This window comes from Merops nubicus, unplaced genomic scaffold (assembly GCF_000691845.1).
Source record: "Merops nubicus isolate BGI_N331 unplaced genomic scaffold, ASM69184v1 scaffold19445, whole genome shotgun sequence".
Lineage (NCBI taxonomy): Eukaryota > Metazoa > Chordata > Aves > Coraciiformes > Meropidae > Merops > Merops nubicus.
In genome coordinates this window covers 1,329-24,332 of record NW_008607841.1, presented here as the reverse complement: position 1 = coordinate 24,332, position 23,004 = coordinate 1,329, and the positions used below count along the sequence as shown (strand labels likewise).

The 23,004-nt window shown below is 37.8% G+C and overlaps 1 protein-coding gene across 1 annotated transcript; it reads right to left on the bottom strand.

The window, feature by feature from the left end:
• Positions 1-2,201: 2,201 nt before the first annotated feature.
• CMBL (carboxymethylenebutenolidase homolog (Pseudomonas)) lies at positions 2,202-7,395 on the bottom strand. The gene is made up of 5 exons (XM_008940092.1): positions 7,142-7,395; positions 6,242-6,349; positions 5,002-5,144; positions 3,499-3,590; positions 2,202-2,486 (listed from the first exon to the last, which is right to left on the bottom strand). The coding sequence occupies exons 1-5, from the start codon at positions 7,354-7,356 to the stop codon at positions 2,307-2,309; spliced, it is 738 nt and encodes a 245-aa protein (XP_008938340.1). The 5' UTR covers positions 7,357-7,395; the 3' UTR covers positions 2,202-2,306.
• Between the last annotated feature and the right edge of the window lie 15,609 nt (positions 7,396-23,004).

Below are 23,004 nucleotides of genomic sequence, written 5' to 3'. Positions count from 1 at the left end.
ATCTGAGGTGGGAAACATCTGATGGGAGACTCCAAAGCAGACGGGAGTTAAAAATGTGGGGCTGCAGCTCCAACACAGAGCACTTAGGGTTGGCCTGGCATGTGCCCCTGGCTAGAAGTGAGCCACATGGAAGGTGACTGCATGAATGAGCTGCCAGGCACATCTGGCAGTGAAAGGGGACTTCAAAAAGAAAAAAATATTGTGGGGCAATGGAAATTATTGAAGGGCTGCACCATGAAGAGCAATGTTCTGTGAAATCTGAGGGCTCCCTGGGCTTACATACATTCCACTGAGGGGAAACTGGGCCATGTTCAGTACAATATTTTTGCCACATCTATTCTCTCAGCATCACAAGACCTCACCACATGATTACTGTAAATTAGAATCATAGGATTAATTACACTGAGAGGGACCAAAGAAGCAGAAAAACGATGATATTTCCCTAGTCACTGGGAATGGGCTGTGCATTACCAATCCTGATACCAAACTAAATCACGGAAGAGAGAAACTTAACAATACTAGACGTATTTGTGGACCTGAGGAGGTAATATTGTCATCCAGATTGGTTCAGATTCCACTCTGAATGAGGGGTGGGGTGTATGGCAACTGCCTGAGACCACAAGAGATGACAGGATTTGCATCAGGCTGATTGTGAAATAATGTAATATACTTTCCCAAAAGAAGAAGGAAGGAGCAGCATCAGGAACTCAGATGGTGCTGGGTCTTCTGATGAGAATATTGTGATGGAGAAAGGAGTGGAGGACTCTGGTGCTTAGTGAAAGAGACATCAAGTGCCAGGTGATCCTGTTATGGAGGAATGGCAGACAGAACAGCAAGAGGCCATTGCAGCTGTATCTAGATGTCTGCAAGCGTTTCACAATCAAATAGGAGGCTTGCAAAGGGGGGGCACACTCTCTGAGTGACTCCTTTACTCTTGTCTCTGAGGACAAGAGGAAAGGAACAACGCACACTGTTTAAAAGGCTAAAGCAGCAGCATAGTTTACTGCTATCAAGACCTAGTAATAGAAGTATTTGTAAATGCATCAAAAATGAGAGAAGGGCCAAAGGAAAGCACCTTAGCAGGAAGGAGAACTAATACAAAAAAGTCTGATAAAGGCTGGTGTCTGGAGCTCTTTGTTTCAGTCTTCACATAAGTTAATTTTAACCATATTCTGGATGAAATTAATTTTATAGTGCAAACAGGAGTACAGGTGTATGGAGAGGGAAGAAAAAATACAACAAAATAACTAGGCTTGAAATTCACCCTGGGGAATTTAAGCACCTCTGTGAGCCATAAGTCATGAGGTCTATGACTGCATAGGTGATGTCCCCAAGGAATGGAGAAGCACAAACACAGAAGCTACCTTTTATCACTTGTAGTGCTGTCAGGATACCTGTAATGCCTGAAAGTTAGGAGAACAGATCATCCAGAAGTCAGCTGCTAGACATGGAGTAGATAATAAGATGCTAAAGGAAATAACTAGGTGACAGCCAACAAGAAAATCCTGCCTGCTTGAGTTCTCCTCTTACTAGATAAGTCTTGGAAGCAGGAGAAGGGAGATTGGAAGTCTCCACTTGTATTTTCCTCCTGGGGTCTGATAGTAGTCTCCTGTTCCTGTTTTGTTCTTCTTTCTCTTCTCAGTTTTCCTGCTCTTCACAGCCTCTTTGTGTCCAGTCCTCTTCCACTTGTTCAGGTCCTTCTTCTCTGGTCCTGCATGTTCCTCTAGTTCCCTCACTTTGGTCATGGTTCCTGACTTTTTGCATCCTCTCTCAGTCTGCATATATTTCTTCCCATTGTCCTTCCCCTTCCCTCTTTCTAGCTCTGTTTTTATGAATTTTCAATAGGATATTCTGTTTCCAAGAAAATGTCCCAGCCTTCCAAACCAGAACCATATTTATCTCAAAGCAGAAAAACTTGGAGCTGAATATCCCACAGCTCAACAACTCTAAACGTGCCTTTTAGGAAAGCATTAGTCAAGTCTGAGCAGAGTTTCAATGATTATTTATCATATTACATTAATATAAAAAAGTGAAACTTTCAGATTCTAGAAAATATCCCACAAGAGATTCCAACAATTTGAAGATATACAAGATCAAATTTTAAGAACTTTTTCACACTTATAGCTTTCAACATTTGAAAAGCCATTTCTAAGCATCTACTTCAAAAATAAGTGCAAATAAGTAGTGTTATTGAAAAAGAGTTTTACAAATTATTTTGATGCTTTAAGAACATTTTAATCAACATAGTCTGTATTATTTTCTGGTTTCCTACAATAATTGTTTTATTTTATGGGCAATTATTTATGCTAAAGATATTTATTCAGCCAGTTCATCATATCCTTTCGTCCTTCCTCAATATAAGGTTTATCTTGAGGATTGATATCTTCTCTTTTGCGATGTACAAACCCATGTGTCTGTCCAGGGTAAATTTTAACTTTATAATCCACTTTACAGTTTTCTTTAAGCTTCTGCTCAAGTAGGGTGACCTGTAACACAAAATGTTCTGTGTTAGCTGAATATGGAGTTAACATGTTATGTATTTAGGGTCCTCAGATTGTCCTAGTTTTTTACTTTTCTGGGAGACAGGCACAGTGTGTCCTTGCCATTGTTTTCTCTTCTACTAATTTTATACTCAAATGCATTTCTATTACTACACTTTCTTTATTTAACTAGGCTTATTTCTCCAGTAAAATAGCAGCAAGTGACTGTATAAAACGGCAAAAAAAATATATATGCGTTACTGTAGCAAAAGCCATAAAGGTAAACACAGCTATTTTTCAGTGTCAGGAAAAGGTTAGCATGTACTGGCCACTGTACAAGTCAATGCTGATAGACATCACAAAAAAAACAATGTGGCAAGATTTTGATTTAATTTGACATTGAGGGAGGAGAGGTACAGACACAAAATCAAGAAGCAGTAGTTCAAAGCTCCTGGCATGTTTGGCAGGAAAACGAAAGCCAACACCACTCAGTGAAAACATCTTCCTCTTTGATTCCCTGCATAGGTAATCAGCTTTTTCCTGTCATTTGCTGCCTGGGCTTCCCAAGAAGGCTGCTGACAGAGTACCAGAAAGGAGATGCTCTGAAGAACAGTGGAGGAAGCAAAAGGATAGTTACAGGATTTTAAAATTCTCCTTCAGCTAGTGATTCCACTGGTACAGGTGGGGACTTTCTGTTGATTTTATGCGCTATCAGTATGATTAAAGAGGGTCTTCTATCTTAAACCTGACAGAATTCTTCCTCTGGATTCTTGCCTTTTTCCTCCTATATATAAATCATCCATATTTTGCAATAGAAACAAAAAACGGTTTTTTATGACATTGTAAAGCTTTGTAATTTGAAGATAAACAACATAAATTTGTGTAGAACTACTGTAAGGGTTAATTAAAGAGGAAGAAAAGTGCAAATTAGTTTTCTACTTTCTCTTAATTAAATATCAAATTACAAAACAAGGATGTAAAGCATTAAGAAGACAAACATCTTCAATGGGAAACTCACTTGCTCCAATGGGATGTGGTCATCTTTTTCAGCAAAAATGAAGAAAGTGGGATGAAGCAAATTGGATTTGTCCTCAAAGAACCTGATCACTCCTAAAGGAGAGGCACATACAATGAGTTACGTTACTTAAAGTGGTTAAATCACTATCAAAGCTAGACGGTCAAAATAAAAGACATTCTGATCAGTTAGAGCTGATCAGTTTTTAATGCAATTAAACAAATTTTACTTTCCCTTTTGTTGTGAGAATTTCCTGTGATTTGGGATGTCATTGAAGATAGACTAGCTCTGCCTGAAAGTCAGGGAAGAATTGTTACGTTGGTCCCATTCTTGTGGTTTTCTTTGGGCATCTGCTTCTGACCATTGTCAGAGATGGGGTCCTATGTAAGACAGACACTTCAGAGCTACTCATCTGTAGCCTGGCATGGCCATTTCTAAGATAATTGTAAATATTCATCATTCCAGATACATGGTTAGGTTTTCAGTGTACATACAATTATACTGCTTATACTGATAACAAACTGATATTGTCGTTTTGATTACTGAAATATATTGACATTTAAGTAACAGTAAAGCTAACTAGCTACCTCCCTGGTCACTCTTTTCATTACTGAAGTTATTACCTCAGAAAAGTAAAAAATTATCAAGTTACATTTTTGAATTGACTCAGCTGATCAGCAAATCAGTGCAGCAAAATAGTCCCCATAAACTTCTGGAAAATACTTTCAACTTCCTTTCACTTCAAATGAATATAAATTGCTCTGGCTTGTATGGAAATGTAGTACAAAAAAATTAAGGGTAGCATAAATGCATTAAGAATGGAAGTGTGAGAGTGCAAGTGTTAAAACAGAGAGTTAAAAAATAGTTCATATTCATGAGGGATCACTGCCAGCAGTTTATAAGTTGTTCATATCATGCCATGAAGATCTGCAACCTGTGCAGCCCCCAGCCCAGATGACTTATCAGCAAAAGACCCTGCACTCTAACAGAAAGACAGCAAAACAGTTGCAGCGTATCTCTACTGCCATGTCTTTTCCTGCTAGTCCAACAGTACAGATGTGTGTCAAGCAGGTTTTCCAAACAGTGAAAACCAGACAGTGGGCAGCAACCTCTGCTGACTTATGCAGACTGAGGTAAGCAAGGTACTGTGACACAGATTTACCTCATAGTAATTGCTGGTTCCAAAAAGATATAAAAGTTGTGCCCAGAAACCATTTTATCCTTGCCAGCCAAGAGGAATCTGAGCCACAGTGAGGCCTTGACGTTTGGTGTCCCTTGTAGGCGAAGTTGCACAGAAATGATTGTGGCCATGCCGCTTGAATACACAGATCTTGCTGGTTATGATTAAGTGCAAAATCAAATTTTTTTTGCTTTAAGATTTTGTATAATAAAATAATTTTTTTTTCACGAGATGTCACACTGAATTTTGTTACAATAATTCTCCTACAGAATAAGTTTCTGCACCGGTCGTAGCTACTCAGAACATAATAGGTATTTGAGACTTACCATAGAGGGACACCCCGGTCTTTAAATGAGGATTTTTTAGCATCAAATGTTGTACTGCTGCTCCGCCCCAGCAAAACCCAATGACACCAATCTTCTTTGCACCACATTGTTCCCTTAGATACTTCAGGACGACATCAACTTCTCTAAGACATGCAAATGAGAGTGAATTAATCTAGCTCTATTCCCCTGGCCTTCAAGGTGGCTGCAGCTCAGAGACTGGCTGGGCATTGATCTGCTTGTGGGAGGTGATGAGTGACTGTCTCTGAATCACATTAAAAAAAGAATTATTTTTATATTTCCTTCACTTATAAAACTGTCTTTATCTCAACCCATGAGTTTTCTTGCTTTGTTACTTCTATTCTCTCCCCTTGTTCCTCGTGTGCGGAGTGAGTGAGTGGAAGTATAGGTGCTTGGCTACTGGCTGGGATAAGCCACAAGAGCTGTTTACTATTATTAATTTCTGAAATAGAAGAAAAACTCTAGGGGAGAAGACAAAGGAGAAAGTCAGTCTTCCTAGATTACTGTTACTAGAACCTAAGGTAATTCTATGAACAGCAGTCCAATTAATTTCACAAATGGCAATAGTTGTCTTACAGGCTTACACAAATATAAGTTTAAGAGACACAGCCAGTCAAGAGAATCCCATTATTTGTCATTAGGGAGACTAATATTTTATGAAATATTTTATGGAAGTAAATTTGAAATTGTTGCTTCAAAATCACCAGTAACATTATGTAATCAAGCTACCTGTCAGACAAAACCAGGAAAAATATAGCTAGAAGAATGGGAAAGTAGTATGTTTTGAACCCTCTGAGATTTGATGGGGAGCAGGACCAATGTTCCCAAGTTAAATAGTGCTTGGTGACTATGTCTGCATCCTATCTGAAATCCATTGAAGTTGTGCCTGCCTGGGGGTACTGAGTCAAATTGAAGTGGAAGGAACGAGTTATATTGTCTAGCCTTTGCTAGTTCTTTTCTTTTGAGTCATTCATCTCACTTCTACTCTCTGCACAGGTAAACAGTGGGCACTTTTATTCTTGTTCAAAGCTCTAATTTTCTCCAAAAAGCACCCCTCACATAACCATAAGCTTGACCCACAAGCCACATGAAATTTCTGTTTGTGGACATCCGGTTGTATGAACCAATAATAACTTAGAATCTAATTTTCCATCTTTACTGGGGAAAAAAAATCCTGCAAAAGAAGGATGTCCACTCGCTGGACAAGGAACAACAATTGTACTTGTCTATTTTGCCGGCATTGCGGGTTTTCAGCCAGACATCAAAAGATGCCCAGTCATTAGAAGGTTTCCAAGCTTCTTGTCCCACAAAAAAATCTGGGCAGATGGCTCTGCAAGAAAAATGAAAACATTTTATGCTCATGAAATAATACTGAGAAAGGATTAAAGGGAAGTCCATAGGTACTATACAACAACTTCGTATCGTTGAATATACAGAGAATTTAATCTACATCAAAGCACTGTACAAGCAACCCTCATTATTTTTCTATGTCTACAAAGAAGAGTTAGTATAACTTCCATATACATTTTGCCTTGTTAAAATTAATTAATTAATTAGACGAGTTGTTAACTGAAATTGAAAATCCTTAGTGGGTTCCTACCAAATTTGTTTTAAAAACCCTACGATTTACATGGTACATATGGTTAGCTTAGAACTAATGTTAACCCAGTACTAGAGGAAAGAGGATACTCTATATGCTCTTCACATATGAGAGAAACTTCTTTCTTTGGTGCAAGCTGATACACTTCACCTTCACAGAATGACTTTCAGCTTCTCTGGAATTTTTTCCCTAAGAGCAAAGTGGCACAGATGCTACATCTGGAGGAAGGAAGCAGGCTGCTTTGGGCTCATGGAGGATGAAAGATGCAGAATAAGATTTTTCTCTATTTCCCCTCTCTTCTTCTGTGCCTGCCTACTATCTTGTTACAGTAGGACTGCTCAACTATGTGAGACTTCTTACAATGTATTTACAAACAGGAAATGCTTTAGAGAAATATTAAAGGAAAGCCTATGAAATTATTTGCATTTGTCTGGCTTAGAGAGAAAAAAAAAAAAAAGGAAAAAGTTGGTTCAACAAACTTTCTTATTACAAAGGTTCTTTGAAAACAGTTGTATTTCTTACATGTATCCATTAGTTGTTAGCATATCAGCCATGTATCTGGTGTTTGGGAGTTGCCATCCAAATATATCATGAATCACAATCACAGCTTTGTCTGTGCTGGCAGCTGGTTTGCAGACATACGCCTTGATGTGCTCCACTTGCACTTCCTGCCCACGGCCTCCATAGTCAAACCTGTCTCCAATATCACATGGGCAGGGCCGTGATTCATTAGCCATGTGTGATACTAAAGAGCAAAAAACATTCAGTTGTGAATACCACAGCATACCATGCTGGAAAAGATCAAAATACATTGGTATCATAGACGGCTGAATATTTGAATCGTTACAGTAATATTGTGAATATGCTGATTACTGTTAGATATAAAATGCAACGTTAGTCAATAAGCTCACTGGGTTCTTTTTTATAAATAATAATCTTGTTAGAGTTAATTATGTTATGAACTCTTCATCGGAGACCTGGTACATAACTAAGACTTCCATGCCCTATGGTAAGTTATACAGTAAAAATAAAGTTATGACCAAGCAGCCAGGCAACACTCGCAAATTATTTAAGTAGCAATGAAGCCAATTCTTTCACTCTTCACCATATGTATATCCTTTTCAGGAATTAATAACCTCCTGTAAGGAAGGACTGTAAAGGCTTAATACAGAACTTCACATTTTGAAGGAAAAAATAAAAATAAACAACAACAAACAACAAAACAGCTACTGTGTAGAAAGATATAGTTACAATTAAATTAAATGTGATATTTTCTTCCAAAGAATTAAAATGTTCCATAGCTGACTTCTTCAGTTTCAAGAAATCCTTCTTCTAAACCAGCTTTAGCCTCATATATTGCAGACTTTTGAAGGAGGATACTTAAGGAAGATGCCAAGAAAAACATACCATTGAAAGCCAGAGTATAAAGTCACATTTATTTAACATTAAATAGGAATACTTTCAAACTCCGATATAGGAAAAAGAAAATTGAGTGCAAGGGAAAAATCTTTAAGTTCAGCCAAGAAGGTAACAGTAGGGCATGGCTAATGTTTTACAAACTATTGCTTAAATGAAAATAAACAAGTACTTCACAAAGGTCAAAAAATGCAGGCAGAACCTAAAACAGACTTATGTAGCTCCTTGGCTTCAAGTTAATGATTTTATGCCATTGACCTTAAGCTAACCAACTGGCTGAACTGACTTCACTTTGGTGCAAAATAACCTGAATAACCAATCTGAATATTCACAGAGCATCTCCAAATTGTTAAAGAACACGGATAGAATTTAGATAAAGCTTTACCCAAACTCTTTACAGAAAAATCGTGTAAGAAAACTTTGCTAGTACAGAAACAAGGATGTCTAAACTTGACTACGCTAAATATACTCATGGAGAGAAATGGAGAAACGAGGTCCCTGAACTAGTGGCACTTAAATTGTTGTGGCACTAAAGGGACAGCTTTAGGAAAGCAAGCAAGCAAGCAAGCAAACAAGCAAACAACCCTACAGCCAGGAGATTTGCTCAGATTTCCGGGGACCAAGATGTTCTGGATTTGCAGACTTTAAAATTCAGTATATCATCAAGGCTAGGGTTGCCAGATCCTGTGAGATTTCATTTTCACAGATTAATTCAAGACAAACTATCTTATTTGAAAGCTGTATTAAATCTAGGCTCATATTTATACTAATCCTCTCTTTTTTTTTTTTTTTTTTTTTTTTTAATAAGCCATATCCACCCAGAGGTTTTGGGTTTTTTTCCCACGTATTATAATCTCACATGTAGCACTTCTAATTTAAAATAAGTCAACCAGGAAAAAATGCATTAATAGACAAGCACATAAGACAAAATACAATTTAAATATATAATAGGAAAGAGTAGATAACTAGTTTTCCATTCACAAACTATTTCCTTTTTATTAGATCAAAATCAGAAAATATAACAAAACCAGCAATTGAATATTAAAGGGAACTCCAGAAACACAAACACAATGCCTTTACCACTCAATATACTCTTAAAGGTTTTAATTGCAAACATTTAAATTATGTGGTAAAATGTAAAGCAACATGTAAAACGTGAAATATTTAAAGGTGCAGATATAGCAGATGAGCTCCAGACATAAGCCTGTTGGCCCCTGTGGTTTGTAAACCCTATAGACTTGCAGGCTCTGTAGCACAGTCAAAACATCAGTGTTTCTATGTTTGCCATAGCATGCATACAAACAGTATCTTCTTCCATTTCTAAGATGCTACTGAAACATTCCTTAAAAAATGGATCCCTTTCTTTTACATCCACCAAAGCTATTCTTTTAGGACGGTCTGTAAACCTTGGCCTTGGTTTTCCACCATCTCCACCTACAAACACTTGAGCATTTATTTGAAAACCAAACAATAATTTTTAGAAAATTGTACCTACAACCAGAAAAATATAAAAATATTGCTGTGTGGCTCTTTCGCTGTCAATAGACTCTCCTGAATCCTCTTCCTGAGAGGTCTTTCTCACCTCAGGAGAGAAAACAAAAGGTTTCTGAACCATCATCTCAAACAATTAGGGAAGAAAGCAGCCTCCTGATAGTATTTAAATAAGGATGCACTCTTTAAAAAAGCATGTAAATAAAATTAAAGTGCCCAAACATGCTGAGTCAGACTCATTTTACATTTATCAGGAAGAAAAGCTGTGAAAGTTAAAAAGGAAAAAAAAAAAAGAAAACACCTGTACCTGCAGCACCTCAAGTGTGCAAGATAATAGAGGTGAGTTGCAAGAGCTCAAGGAGGATGGTTGCCGCTGAATATGACCCCAAAAGAAAGTGCTAACTCACTAAATGAAAAGCGTGAGTGCAAGGATCAGGTTTCTTCAAATAAGTTACGCAAGTTTATCTTTGGGTATCACACACTCACAAAGTTAAAAGTTCACCCTTTTTAAAGCCACTGCAAGTGTAGGCAGTGTGCTACTGGGAGGAGTACTCTGAGCTATAGCTGAGTAGCAAACCTTTTTAACGTACACAAAAAAGTTATCAAGCATTGGAGGTCTTTTCAGCTCAGGAAACGTTGATTTAGCTGAACAATTCATTTAGACAGAATTTTTTTTATTATAGGCCGTTCCTTTGTTTTATATATTGGGATAGTATCACTTCTAAACATTACATTGGCATTAATATTTCATTAGACTATTCATCCTCTAGTAAAAGACACAACTAAAGCTCCCAGCAGCCTGAGGCAGCGAAGGATAGACATCGCTTCAAAGGTCTACACAAGAAAAAGCTTATGTCATGTAGGAAAAATATTTTCTTTTTCAGACTGAAAATAAATAACATGTGAAATAGTAAAAGTTTTGTAGATTGCTCTCTGTATCATTGCAATAAGTGTTTGAAATGCTGATACACTTTTATTCCATCACGGGACATTTTCTATGTTTTTTTTTCCTTTTGAGTTAAGCTGACTGCCTGATCTTTGTATCCGTCCCATTATCCTGGTTTTATTTTGATTGGATTATTAGGATTATTCTTTAAAGAGCTTATATATCTAAGGATAGTAGCAATTCAAAATTCCCTGTTTCCTCAGAGGCACATCTAAAAAGTAGCACTAACTCCACATTGATCTAGCACACTTTTGCCTTGGGAAAGTGACCAGCCTTACAATTTAGTGCTCATATATGAGCTGTTTTCCCATCTTCTAAAGAGCTTTATCAATGCTATTTATTCATGATTCCTAAAACAAAGTCAAATGAATGGAAAGAAAGAAAAGCCCACCAAAGAATTCCAGAGTGAAGCCATAAGGTTCAAAACCCAATCCTTTTGTTTTGGTTTGGTTTTTTGGTGTTTCCGACTCATATACCGTGAGCATATATACTATTTATACTATGTATACTATGAACAAGTTATAGCACGCAGGGAGCTTAGAAAATCCATAGGAACTTCAAAGAACAGTAGTGAAATAAATGTGAGGAAAAGGTAGTTTAAACCATTCCTAGAAAAGAGAAATGACAGCCCTGCTTGCAGAACTTTCTCTCCGCTGGAGTTGCTTAACCACATTTCCACTCCCTTAGTCACAGTAATGTGGCTCCGGAAACTCTTCCCTATCCATGACTCTTTCCTTTTACCTTCATATTAACATTAAAATTTAGAAATTAAATGGCTTTTAATTTGATATCCTGTTGTTTCATGTTCCTTGATAGGCAATCCATGCCGTTTTTTTACTTACAAGTCAAAATGTAATTGAAGACATTCATAACATCCGTACGTGCGGTTGGTTGCACTTTGTACTGTAAAGACAGACATACCTCTTTTGGACCTTGCCTTTCCAGCTCTTACTCAGTGACTTGCAGTTTCACCATGAAGACTTGGCTGTACTTGAAGTAAATCGTAGGTACCCTTTCACTTCAAACAAATGCTGCTTCTCAGTTTGGTTTTTTCCCGTTCGCTTAGTGCTGGTGTGAGTGTTACAGCGTACACGCCCTTTCAGTATTTGTGAATGACTGCTGCTCTCTAAATATACGACCTGATTGTCCTTTGCCACATTAGTTAACCTTCTAATGCTAAAGGAACGCCAGTAATGTGGAGTTATCCAGATTTTACACTGGGATAACAAAGGTACAATAAACTTCCATTCTTCTGCCTCCTTCTGGAAAAATGTGTTCTGACAGCTGTATCACTTGGGTAACAGCTGGATTAATATATGACATATAGATGGTATCATGTGAAAAGCAACAGTTTATCAGCAGTCTCAGGCCAGAATTCTCTGAAGATCTTCCCACGGTAAAGGCATGGGACCATTAGCAGCATGCAAAGGAGGAAAACATGGATGGGAAAAAGCAAAAGAAATTAAAGTTCCATTGAGAAATGGTTAATTAATACTGTTGACTATTTTTACACCAGACAGACCAAAATGTATGTTTCTCTGATAATATATTTAATTTGAGAGATTGTCATTAGTAAAATTAAGACTTTCTTGAATTACTCTTCCCCATTAAATCACATAGCAGTATTTATCAGTAGCACTGAGAAGGTGAAAAGGGACATACATTTTCTTCTTTTTTTTTCTTAGAATTTTAAAAGTACTAGCTCACAGTGAAGACATGAGGCAGCTGGTTTCAGACTAATGAACACAAGACTTCCTCCCCATGGGGCATAATTAAACCAAGGAAGTCACTGTCGTAAGATGCACTAGAGGTCAACATTTCAGGCAGGCTCAGAAAGGGACTGGCAAATCCAGAGAAGCTAACTCCATCCATGGCCATTGACACACTGCTTCAGTGGCAACATCCAGCTCAGGAATTCCCTGAACTGCTGGTTGCCAGGATGTGGAGTGAGAGGGGAAATTCACTGCTGGCCACTGCTGGAGTTTGGGTGCTGAGGTAGATGCAATCTTGAGCTGATACAACACAGAGACTTTTGTCGTACCATCAATGGAAAAATTACATAAGACACATTATGCAAAAACTAAACATTTCTCCTTTAAGCAGCAATCCTCGTTGCTAGGCACACATCAAAATGCCCTGTCTGCAGATTGTACTGCACTTCTGAATTCCTAACCTGACTAGGAAATCATCTATAGAGCTTGACAGAACCAAAGGTACTCTGAGGAAGGAGTACCTCTTCTGAATAGTCACAAATTTTGAAAGAAGATATGCCCTCTTACATCACCTGTTAAATGCAATTCTGCCACCAGGATACAAGTCAAAAAAGCCTAGTGTCTCAAAATGAGCTTCACCAAACAATGTATTTGTGTTCCTAAATTTTGGACTTGTGATTTATGTAGAACTTAGATGAACAGTGCCCATAATACACAAATAGGTTAATTAATCATTAGCTTAACATTTCAAGCATTAAGACAAATCTCAAGGAACTGGAGAATATTTCACAGCATATTAAAACATGACACTGCTAGGTGAAATCTAAGACTTCCTCAAAGAATAAAACATGATAGTGTCAATTAGAATCCAGTGAGAAAAGAGCCTAAAATATTCTGTTTGCTTTTTTCTTTGATTTCTATTTCAACAAACTCTCCCTTCATTTTTCTAAAATATGTTACTGAAAATCTCCACAGTGTATTATATAATTGCATTACAAATTAAGTTGCTTGCTCTTCTTTTAAATGTGTTTATTCAGCTAGTTGATTACATCCTTTCTTCCTTCCTCAATATAAGGCTTATCTTGAGGATTGGTATCTTCTCTTCTGCAATGTACAATGACTACAAACCATGAGTTTGTCTAGGATAAATTTTAATTTCATAATAAACTTTGCCATTTTTCTTAAGCTTCAACTCCAGCAAGGTGATGGGTAATATATACCATAGTAGTAGATATATTAATATAACCGTACTCCATGCTGTCACTCATCATTTTATTCATGATTCAACTCCTGAATTTGTCATTCAGGCTAGACACTAACAGCCAAGCTCCATATGGGCAAAACTAAAAGTAAACTTATGTAAAGAAAAAACACCTTTATAGTAAGGGTCTGGAAAATTTGTTAAAGCATAAAGGCAGATCAAGCAACCTGCAAAGGTATGGATATAACAAAAGTATTTCCTATATGTGAAATATATGACAATATATACACTACAGCTGAACCAAAAGCTTCTAACAGACACCTATGAATGCAATTTGGCATATTCTACATGCTTCACAGGTTCCTAGGATGGATAAAAAAGTCATACAGCAAAGGATAGCTCATCAGTAAGGTGCTCCAAAAAAGCAATGGGATTTCGATATAACTTCATTATCTGCATTACTAGCCATACTTTTACAGAAGAGACTGAGGAAAAAAAAATCTCGTTGTCATTCTTTGCATAGGTTTCATTAGCCTTTTAATATCTACCTCCATTTTTGTGTTTATTTTTTGACCTTCAAGCGCTATTATGAGGCTGAGTTTTTGTTCCCTATTCAGGATGGTTATTTAAACATGCAGAAATGAAAGAAGACAGAGGTTATTACCATATTTTATGAAGGGGAATGAAGTAATCTTTTTCAGCAAAAATGAAAATTATAGGGTTCAAAAGATTTGATATATAACTGGAATCTTTAATTAGTCCTAGAAAACGTTAACCAACAGACAAAACAAACAAAAAAAAACCAAAAACAAACCAAAAAAAAAAACAAAAAAAAAACAAAACAAAAAAAAAAAAAAAACAAAAAAAAAAAACAAACAAAAAAAAAAAAACAAAAAAAACCCCAACTACTCAATTGCCTTTTAAGGTGAAATCCAGATTCAAATACAGCACTTTGGTTCTGCAATGAAAAGGTTTCATGTTGCATGCAATATGCAGACATATGTACTAGTTTTACTTCCAACATACTGTAACCATGGGTCCTAGAAGAACAGCTTCCTAAATCAAAACTGTATTTAAGCCAGTTTCTTAAGATACAGGCTGATTATCTGAATTAATAAGACTTGAAAGATGCCTTCTATACATACACACTTGAGTTCTTTTGAACTGACTGGGAAAGTCAATGCTTTACTAAGTAGTCCAAAATTTACTTTCTGAGAACATTTACAAAGGGCAGTTTAGCTATCCCAGCTTCTTGAGCAGTGCATGTAAGGAAAGCTGGTGTTAAAATAGCCATGATCTAACTTTACAGAGTAGCTAGAGCAAAAATAACACTGCTCCTGACAAGTTCTGGCTCTGCAACTTGCAGAACAGTAGTAAACAGGAAAAGGGAGCTAAACTGAGAAGGTGACCAGAGGACATGTATGTCTGTCTAGACCTGAAATAAAAGACAGGGCTGCTATGACCCATTCTGAAACTAGGAACAAAGGTTCTCAGCACTATCTTCTTTGTTTAATATCCTTCCTACTCTGCTGAAAATATCTTTATTCGTCGGTTCATAGCTTGATTTGAAGAAGTAATACCAGATCAAGTACTGAAGCTACACAATGTGCATATGCATGTGTACCTGCTTATATTACATCTTGTATTTACTCACCATAGAGAGATACACCAGCCTCTAATTCCAGGTATGTCATCACCAGGTGATGTACAGCAAACGTAAATTAAGCACCCATAGTAAAACCAGCATTTGAAAACATGAAAAGAAAATCTAGAGATGCACTCAAGTGTCCCCACATCATACTATGTTTTCTTTCCCATACTTCAAATCATTATATCAGAAAAATAGTAGGGGTTGCTAATCTGAAATCATCAGAAAGAGAAAAAGGAAAAAAAAATGAATCAAATAAAAATGCAACATGAATAATATACATCAAAGGAAACCTAAGGGGATGGAAAGTAGAAGACTGATTAAACACTTACATAAAAGTTAGAAAAGCTTAAAATTACCTGAGAAGGTGGATAAATTTTCGCTTTGTAAATGTAGATAGAAAAAAAAAATGAAACCTCTCTAGAGAATACTGTTCATTAGACAATCAAAATGCTGATAACTCTCAGTCAGCATCCTAGATATTTGCTGCAGGAAAGTCAATGCAACAAGTATTGTAGATGTTTTCAGAATTTACAATGAAGCTTGAAATATGCCTTGCCCAGGTGCTGTACTCTGAAAACGCCCATTTACCCCTAAAGCAGGTGTCATCGTGCAGAAGCACTAAAGAGAAAGAATTGGTGGGAGAGAGGTAGCAGTTAAAAGTCTTTTCTATCACCTCAAGACTGTCTCTTCAGCCCCAGTTCCTCATCCCCTGGGGCACGCAAGCTGTACACACCACCAATACATCAGCCTTGCAAATACAACACCATCTGACAACACATAAATCTACACAGAGCATATTAAGTACAAAAAAATTATTTCTTCACTGGAGCTGGCACTTGAAATGTGAATCATCTGTAAGAAATGCTAGGCAGAGCCAAATCCTTCCATCCCATTGCAGAAGAGAGGGGACAGATTCCAAACTAAAAAGTTTCCACGACAACAGACCCCTCCAAGACAGGAATTCTCTGGAAATGATTCAGTTATGTCTCACATAACACTCTCACCAAATACCTAAGCCCAGCAACCTTCAACATATCTATTTCCAACAGTTCAAGAAAGGTATTAGCTCTCCCAGGTAGTAAATTAGTTTGGTCTCTAATTAGTCTGACCCCTTCTCAGTAGCTGTCTTGCCAACAGCTTCTTTCTGTGTCAGCACGTCACCTCTGCTAGTGACAGGTCTGTGATGATATATGCTCAGACAGTGTTGCACATGGAAGGGGAAGAAATGATACTCCTGTTGGCTCCCAGCACCCTGTCCCTTAGGGAGCTGCCAGCCCCCACTGTGCCCTGACAACAGATGATCCAGCTGTCAGCCACTCGGGACTACTTACATCATGCTGGGCAAGTGCTACGGAACAATCCAAAACTCTTTCCTTCTTTCCATACAAGTTTGTAAGGTATCAGTCTGTTACAGAGACTCAAGATGAGAAATACACTTTCTTATTGCTCTTGTCATTGATCATTTTTAAGCCATGTGACGCAGAGGAAGCAACTTGGAGTCTATGTTATCAACATCAGATGACAAAACTCTTCACTAAGCCACTGTTGAGAGCATCGTCCTTGAAGTCTGTTCAAGGCAAAATGAAAGGTCACTGATTCCACCCACTTCTAAGGAGTCATTAAAAAAGGTCACCTTCACTGGCAAATTAGCTGCATCCAATGTCAAACAACAAAAAATAAAAAGAGAGAGGGAGAAAGGCAATATCTGACAGCAGCAAGCAATGTGATAACCGTCTTACTTGTTTCTTTTCCTGGCATCTTGAGTTTTCAGACAATCATCAAACTTGGACCAGTCGTCAGAGGGCTTCCAAGCTTCTCTTCCTGAAAAAAAAAAAGTCTGAATATATTGCTCTGCACACACAGACAGACACACAAAAATAAAAACGGAATTAATTGATCAAATACTGAGGGTTTTTTGGCCCTTCATAGCATGGAAAGTTTCTATCCAGACATAATTTTGTTTTGATTTCTTTTTCCTGAGAAAGTAACGCTTTTAAATATCACTGTTAAGTATTCTACAGAAATGCCTATGAGCTTTAGAAACCATTTATAGGCTTTTTATAGAAAACATCATAGGCTTTTTTCAATGACTAAACCAATTAATACAATTCGTATTACAAATCCAGAAAATGTTAATATTTTTATCCCTATTACTTTGGATGTTATGAGCACATAATTTGAAACTATACACAGTAAAACAATAGATTGTCTTGTAGAAGATGATCAGACTAGGTCCTGGTTACAACAATTTTGGATTTTGCATACAACAAAATACCATTTAACATAAATCCATCATTAATGGGTTCCATTTAAACAATTACATAAAATAGTTGTTTACTACAGAGCACATAATGAGGCTTACTTATGAGCTAGGAAAAACATCAAACACCTGATTGACTGAGCTCAGCAAAGAACAAGTTAAAGAAAAGTGTATGGGAGGAAAGGGAGGAGTATTTTACTGTAGATAACATTTGGTGGCTGGAAAACAGGAAGAGGCATAAGAGTCCACTCGGTACTAAAGACTTCCTGCATCACAGAGGTGCCCAAACCCTGGGAAACAATGATCATCTTTCATTTATTAAATGCCTTTATCAGGGACAGCATATGCATCTTAATGATAATGGTGAAATGACAGTTTGGCTTAAAGCAGACTAAAATACGTTACAAGCATTTTTATTTATTTTTTTTTTTATTGTACTTGATCATTTCTGTGAAAAAAAAAAACAGTGACATCCACAGCATACTTGTGTTTGGAAAGGTATGGGCAAAACTGCACAGCGTTTGGATAAGTACTTGTCCGAAAGCTACAGCTTTGAAAATGAACCTTCCCAAGCCTATGTAGAACAGGTTCTTCCCCACACAGACTAACCTGGTAAGACAGTACAAGCCATCAGTTGTAATGCAGCCTCTGAATCACAGCTCTCATAGCTCCTCATCCCTTAATGCACTAGGATAAAAATCCAACTTTTTCTCTCAATAAACATCGGTTCACCAGTTCAGCAGCATCTTGAAACCATCAAGGAGACACACATAGCCTCCCTCCATTCAAACACTGCTGCCCAAAGACTCCCAGCTCTCTTCCTGCCTAGATCAATGGAAACACCAGCCTTCTCCCCTTGACCACTGTGGTATTAGCAGCACAGGTGGAGGGAAAGAAGGTACTACAAAAAATATGATATGTCATGAATCACAGGGAAAAGTTACAGGAAGTAAGGTAGTGTGGAAAAATACCAGTTCATCAGCCACTGGGTACTTCTGACTGAGCGGGCTCTTGCTGTAATAAGGAAGCACACTGACATACTGGCCATTTGCTGGTATCCTGTACAGCATGAAAGGTGTACATCTAGTCTCATGAATGCATTTTCATGGTGAGAATGATTGCATTTGGTCACAAGAAAAGCACACTTCCAATCATGGTGTAGAATTGTGGATGTCATGTCGTCAGGAAAGACAGAAGAAAGGAGCAGACTGTAGACAAACTCATTTTTCCATCATCCTAATCCTCACAAAAGTGGTATCTTTATCTCTCAGAGCCACAGAGTTCCACAGAGAGCTTAGCCACATGGCAAGAGTCTGCTGACATCTGTCTTCCACTAGGCTCCATAGGCTGAGAGCATTGAAGGCACCATCTTTCCAAACTAGACCACTACAGAATTAGGTGGAGGGTTGCTTTTTGGAATTTCAGGTCAGTACCAACCCTATAGGAATGTTTATAATGTATACTGCAAATGAAGTGCTTTGCAGCATATCTGGTTAGTGCAAGATATTGCTGCACTTTGGAATGTAACTGCTGCAGGGCACTGAAAATGAGTGTGAAAAATCTGCAGAGGGAATGGCGATTGTATGAGTCATTCATATGCATATATTCAATATGCATATTCAATACGATATTCAAAATATACAACAGCCATTCATATTTCTGCTGATGACAATTTTTCAAAATCACAGAATGTAATTTAGCTTGAGTGACTATTTTAAAAAGACTTCTAAAAACAGACTACGCAATTCTGTTTCAGAGCACACTATTTTTTAAACCCACATTGCTGGGTAATTTATCGGTATCACTTTCTATAGCATTGTGTTTTCAATATTCTGTGCATTCTATATGTGCAGTCACTTGTGTGAACAGCAAAGTGTGAAGGAAGCATGCTGTACTCTGCAACATTTCACAGCAATGTTCCTTTGTGCTTTTGTATTATGAAAATATACCACCCAAACTCCCCCGATAATATTTCCGCTCACGTGTGGGAATAACAGTTCTAATGTAATGCTAGAAATCAAAAAGAGTAGGATTTCTCAGAAAAGAAAAGAATTCTTACATGTGTCCATTAGCTACATGTATTTGGTGGTTGGGAGTTGCCATCCAAATATCTCATGAATCACAATCACAGCTTTGTCTGTGCTGGCAGGTAGTTTACAGACATATGCTTTGATGTCCTCCACTTGCTCTTTCTTGCCCACAGCCTCCTTCAAAGTCAAACCTGTCTCAAATATCACATGGGCATGGGAATGATTCATTAGTCGTCTAGGAATCTGCAAGAAAGCAAAAAACACAAATAGTAATTTAATTTATCTGCATTAACAGCTATGATTATGGGTTATAATCTTGACACAGTCCCCTCCAGACATCTAGTAATACCTACTTGATACTGCAAGGTTAGAAGTGAAAGCTCCAGGTGTTTAGTGTAAACAAGCTCTTGACACCAGCCCTCTCTGATTTCCATAAACATTCACGAATTCAGGTCCGTCAGGATAACCTAGGAGTGCAGTAAGACCAGAATAAGGGCTTATGTCAGACCACCACTCCTAGCTTTGGGCCTGGAGCAATCCAGAATGTGGTAACTACATTTCCATGTGATGTCCCCACACACTGTGATTCACAACCATTCCTCTTGTGTAGTCTTACAGCTCGCCTCACAAGCTGACACCTGGTAACCTTTTGCTGTTACTCTTGTGAGACCCCCCTGTCAGCCTGTTGCTTTTCTGACTACTTTTTCCCTTCAAATTTTCATTGTGAATATCCTCTTTCCCTTCCTCCACGGGGAATCCAAGACTGCTGCTAGTGCTTACATGCACTTTTCTGGTCCCTTGTACCCCCTGCCAAATACAGCCCTTTCCCAGGGAGCCAATCACTAACTGGCATCTCTAGGAGTTCTAATAAATAAACTCAAAGAAGGTAAATCAGCAAATGTATTTCTCTAGGAGTTACACACTATACTTGCTCCAATACTTGCTCCGCTCTTCGATTCCTCTGCTACTAATGTGTATAATCTGGTATATGGTGTTAAAAAAAATAAAAAATAAAGACAGTGAACAGCAAAACAGATCATTCCATATCTTTCCTCTTTATACCAGTTATGCTCTTTTCACAGGACAATGTGCTTTGGGGTGATACATGGTGAGGTTCCCAGTACTGAGAAGTGGCCCCCTGTAAGGACATCTCTCAACAACGCCTTTTCTGAACAAAGCTCATCTGCTGACCTTCTGCAAGCAACCACCCCATAGTCTCCAAACGGTGCAGCTGGAGTTTGCTTTGCCAGTTAGACTGACTGCAGCTTTGCCAGCTTTACAGCAAGGCAGAAGCATCTTTTCCAAATCTCAGGCTAAGCATAGGCCAGAGACTTCAAATACACTCTGTATATCTGACCAGACTTAGAACAATTCTCCCACCACCATGCTTGCAGACTGTTTTCCATCAGAAGCAGTTCATCTGAGCAGTAAGTCAACAAAAATGGATTTCTATTTAAGTAAAAGACTTGTTTCTTTTAAAATTATTTTTTTTTAAAATACATGTTAAGACACAAGCTGTGTTTAAGCAAAAGTAACAGTATTGCCAAGTTTTAATAAACAAAACCAAAATGCTGCATCAGCATTTTTTTTAAAGCATAATGACACCAAGCATGTTTATAAATTATTTGCAGAAACGGGTAAATCATCTTGTATTGCTAAGGCTGTCCCTACAAATATGCCAAAATTCACAACATAACCTTTCTTTGAACAGAGGGAATCCTTGGTAAAAAATAATAATTAAACTGACATGGATACAGATTTTGTAAAGCACATAAGAATAGATTACAGAATGGATTAATACAGATATTGAGTAGACCATAAGCAAACCACTTTTTGTCTCCTCACACCCTGTAGAATGTATCTGATACAACTAACATACATTTAAATAAAACTTGCAGAAGCCTACTATTTTAAAAGTTTCTTATTCATTGAATTAAATTTTTCACCTCTATGTAATTCAATCACCACAAATTTAGTGAGCAGAAGGTTGTTAGTTTGGGAATATGGCAATGTTTGCAGTTTAGATCAGCTCTTTGCACTTGTAGGTGAGATAAGTTCTTTGCATTTGTGAAACTTCAAATGAAATACAGTTCAAACTTGTCATGGCTCAGACACATGAAGACTTTTAACATATCTGCTACTCAGGCTTGACCTCTGCCTAAGAAATCAGCCGTATTGCCATCTCTTTTGACTTTTTTTTCAAAGCTTTATGAAGTGTGAATTTCATCACAACTTTAAAATGCTGCATGCCTTGCCTTTTTACAAAAAATTATTCTCTATACTTTACAGTCTTACAGTTTTAGATACTTTCTCACATTTTATCAGGCCCACAATGACATATTTACAGCCCAGAGCTGGCATTTCCATTGCCTTGCTTTACCATTACCAGTTTCAAGATTTAGGCTAACACATAAGTCCCTTCTGTAAAATAAAACCAAACAGCAAAACAATTTTGGCAAGACCCAGTTTAGGCAGAGAGTCCAATCTGTGAACTTCTGATATTGTAGCCACTACACAACAGCAGCTATCCTGTTCTCCCTCCTCCAGCCTTAGTGAGCCTGGGGCTACAGCATCAACATGGAAAGAGGTACCAAGACTCAAAACAGCTCTAGCTTGAAACACTTCTGTGCTTTCTCCTTCATCCCTCTATTTATTCTTCCTATTACTCAGAAACACCTCATCAGCCCTTCTCCTGCTTCCTCTATGGCATGTCATCAAGATAGCAACTCCCTGTCTTCTCATCCAGCGAGCCCTGATCCTGAAGTGACAGGAGTGCCAAACAAGAAACTGGAAAATATGATCTCTATGATAGTCCATACGACAGCAGGGACTTCTCCTACTTTAAAAGAGTGCTGGCGATGTTTGGATGAGAGAAGTTCGTATTTACTAGTTGCTATTCTTTGAATGCTACTACTTCAGTGGCCAGATGCTTGGTTTGCCTAAGGTGTGTCCCCTCTGAATTCAGTTTTAGTTTGCTGAGTCATTTCAAAGTGATTTTGCACTGTTTGGCCAATTAAGTTTAAATAGCCAAGAACTGCAAGGAGATTAACTCAGCATTTTGGAACTAATACTGTTTGTTATGGTTAAAATTCCATTAAGCAGCTCAGTATACCTCTGTTTATTTGTAGGAGAAAAAAGTTCTCACTCGATGAGCAAGCATGAAGAGAATACCTTCAGGGTACAATGCAAATCATACTTCTTCCAACTCATTGGTTTATCGAGTTTTAATGATATCCCAAAGCAATCCGATTTTGACATGTACAGGAGATAAACCAATAAACATTTGGTAGTGCAAAATAAAATGCAGGGTGTGACAATGTTCTATCACAACTAAGGCTCCCTTTGAAGAACTCCAGAGTCCTAAGGACAAGGTGACATTCCACCTTTTATCATAACCCAGCAGGCTTCAGCGTCTCGCTGCACGCAAGAACAACAGTCAGCAGCTTTGCTTGGTACAGCCTGGTAGGAGGCCAGTTTTCCTCTTACAGTGGTGTACCTCTACTGCAGGATTTGAGAAGAACTATTTGGAGTGTTGACTATTGTAATTAGAGACAAATCCTCTAAAAAGCCTCTTCATGACAGTCAAGGAGAGGGACCCCATCTTGTGGACATTTCCTGGACGGTTGTGAAGCTTTTTCTTTTTAAGCTCAGTGCTTTTAATGTAGCATTGACAAGCTA

Coding starts and splice junctions, on each gene's coding strand:
- CMBL (XM_008940092.1), bottom strand. CDS start 7,356: ATGGCTAATGAATCACGGCCCTGCCCATGTGATATTGGAGACAGGTTT. Junction 5,145..6,241: donor AATGCCGGCAAAATAGACAA/GTACAATTGTTG, acceptor TGCATGTCTTAG/AGAAGTTGATGTCGTCCTGA. Junction 2,487..3,498: donor ACCACATCCCATTGGAGCAA/GTGAGTTTCCCA, acceptor TTTGTGTTACAG/GTCACCCTACTTGAGCAGAA.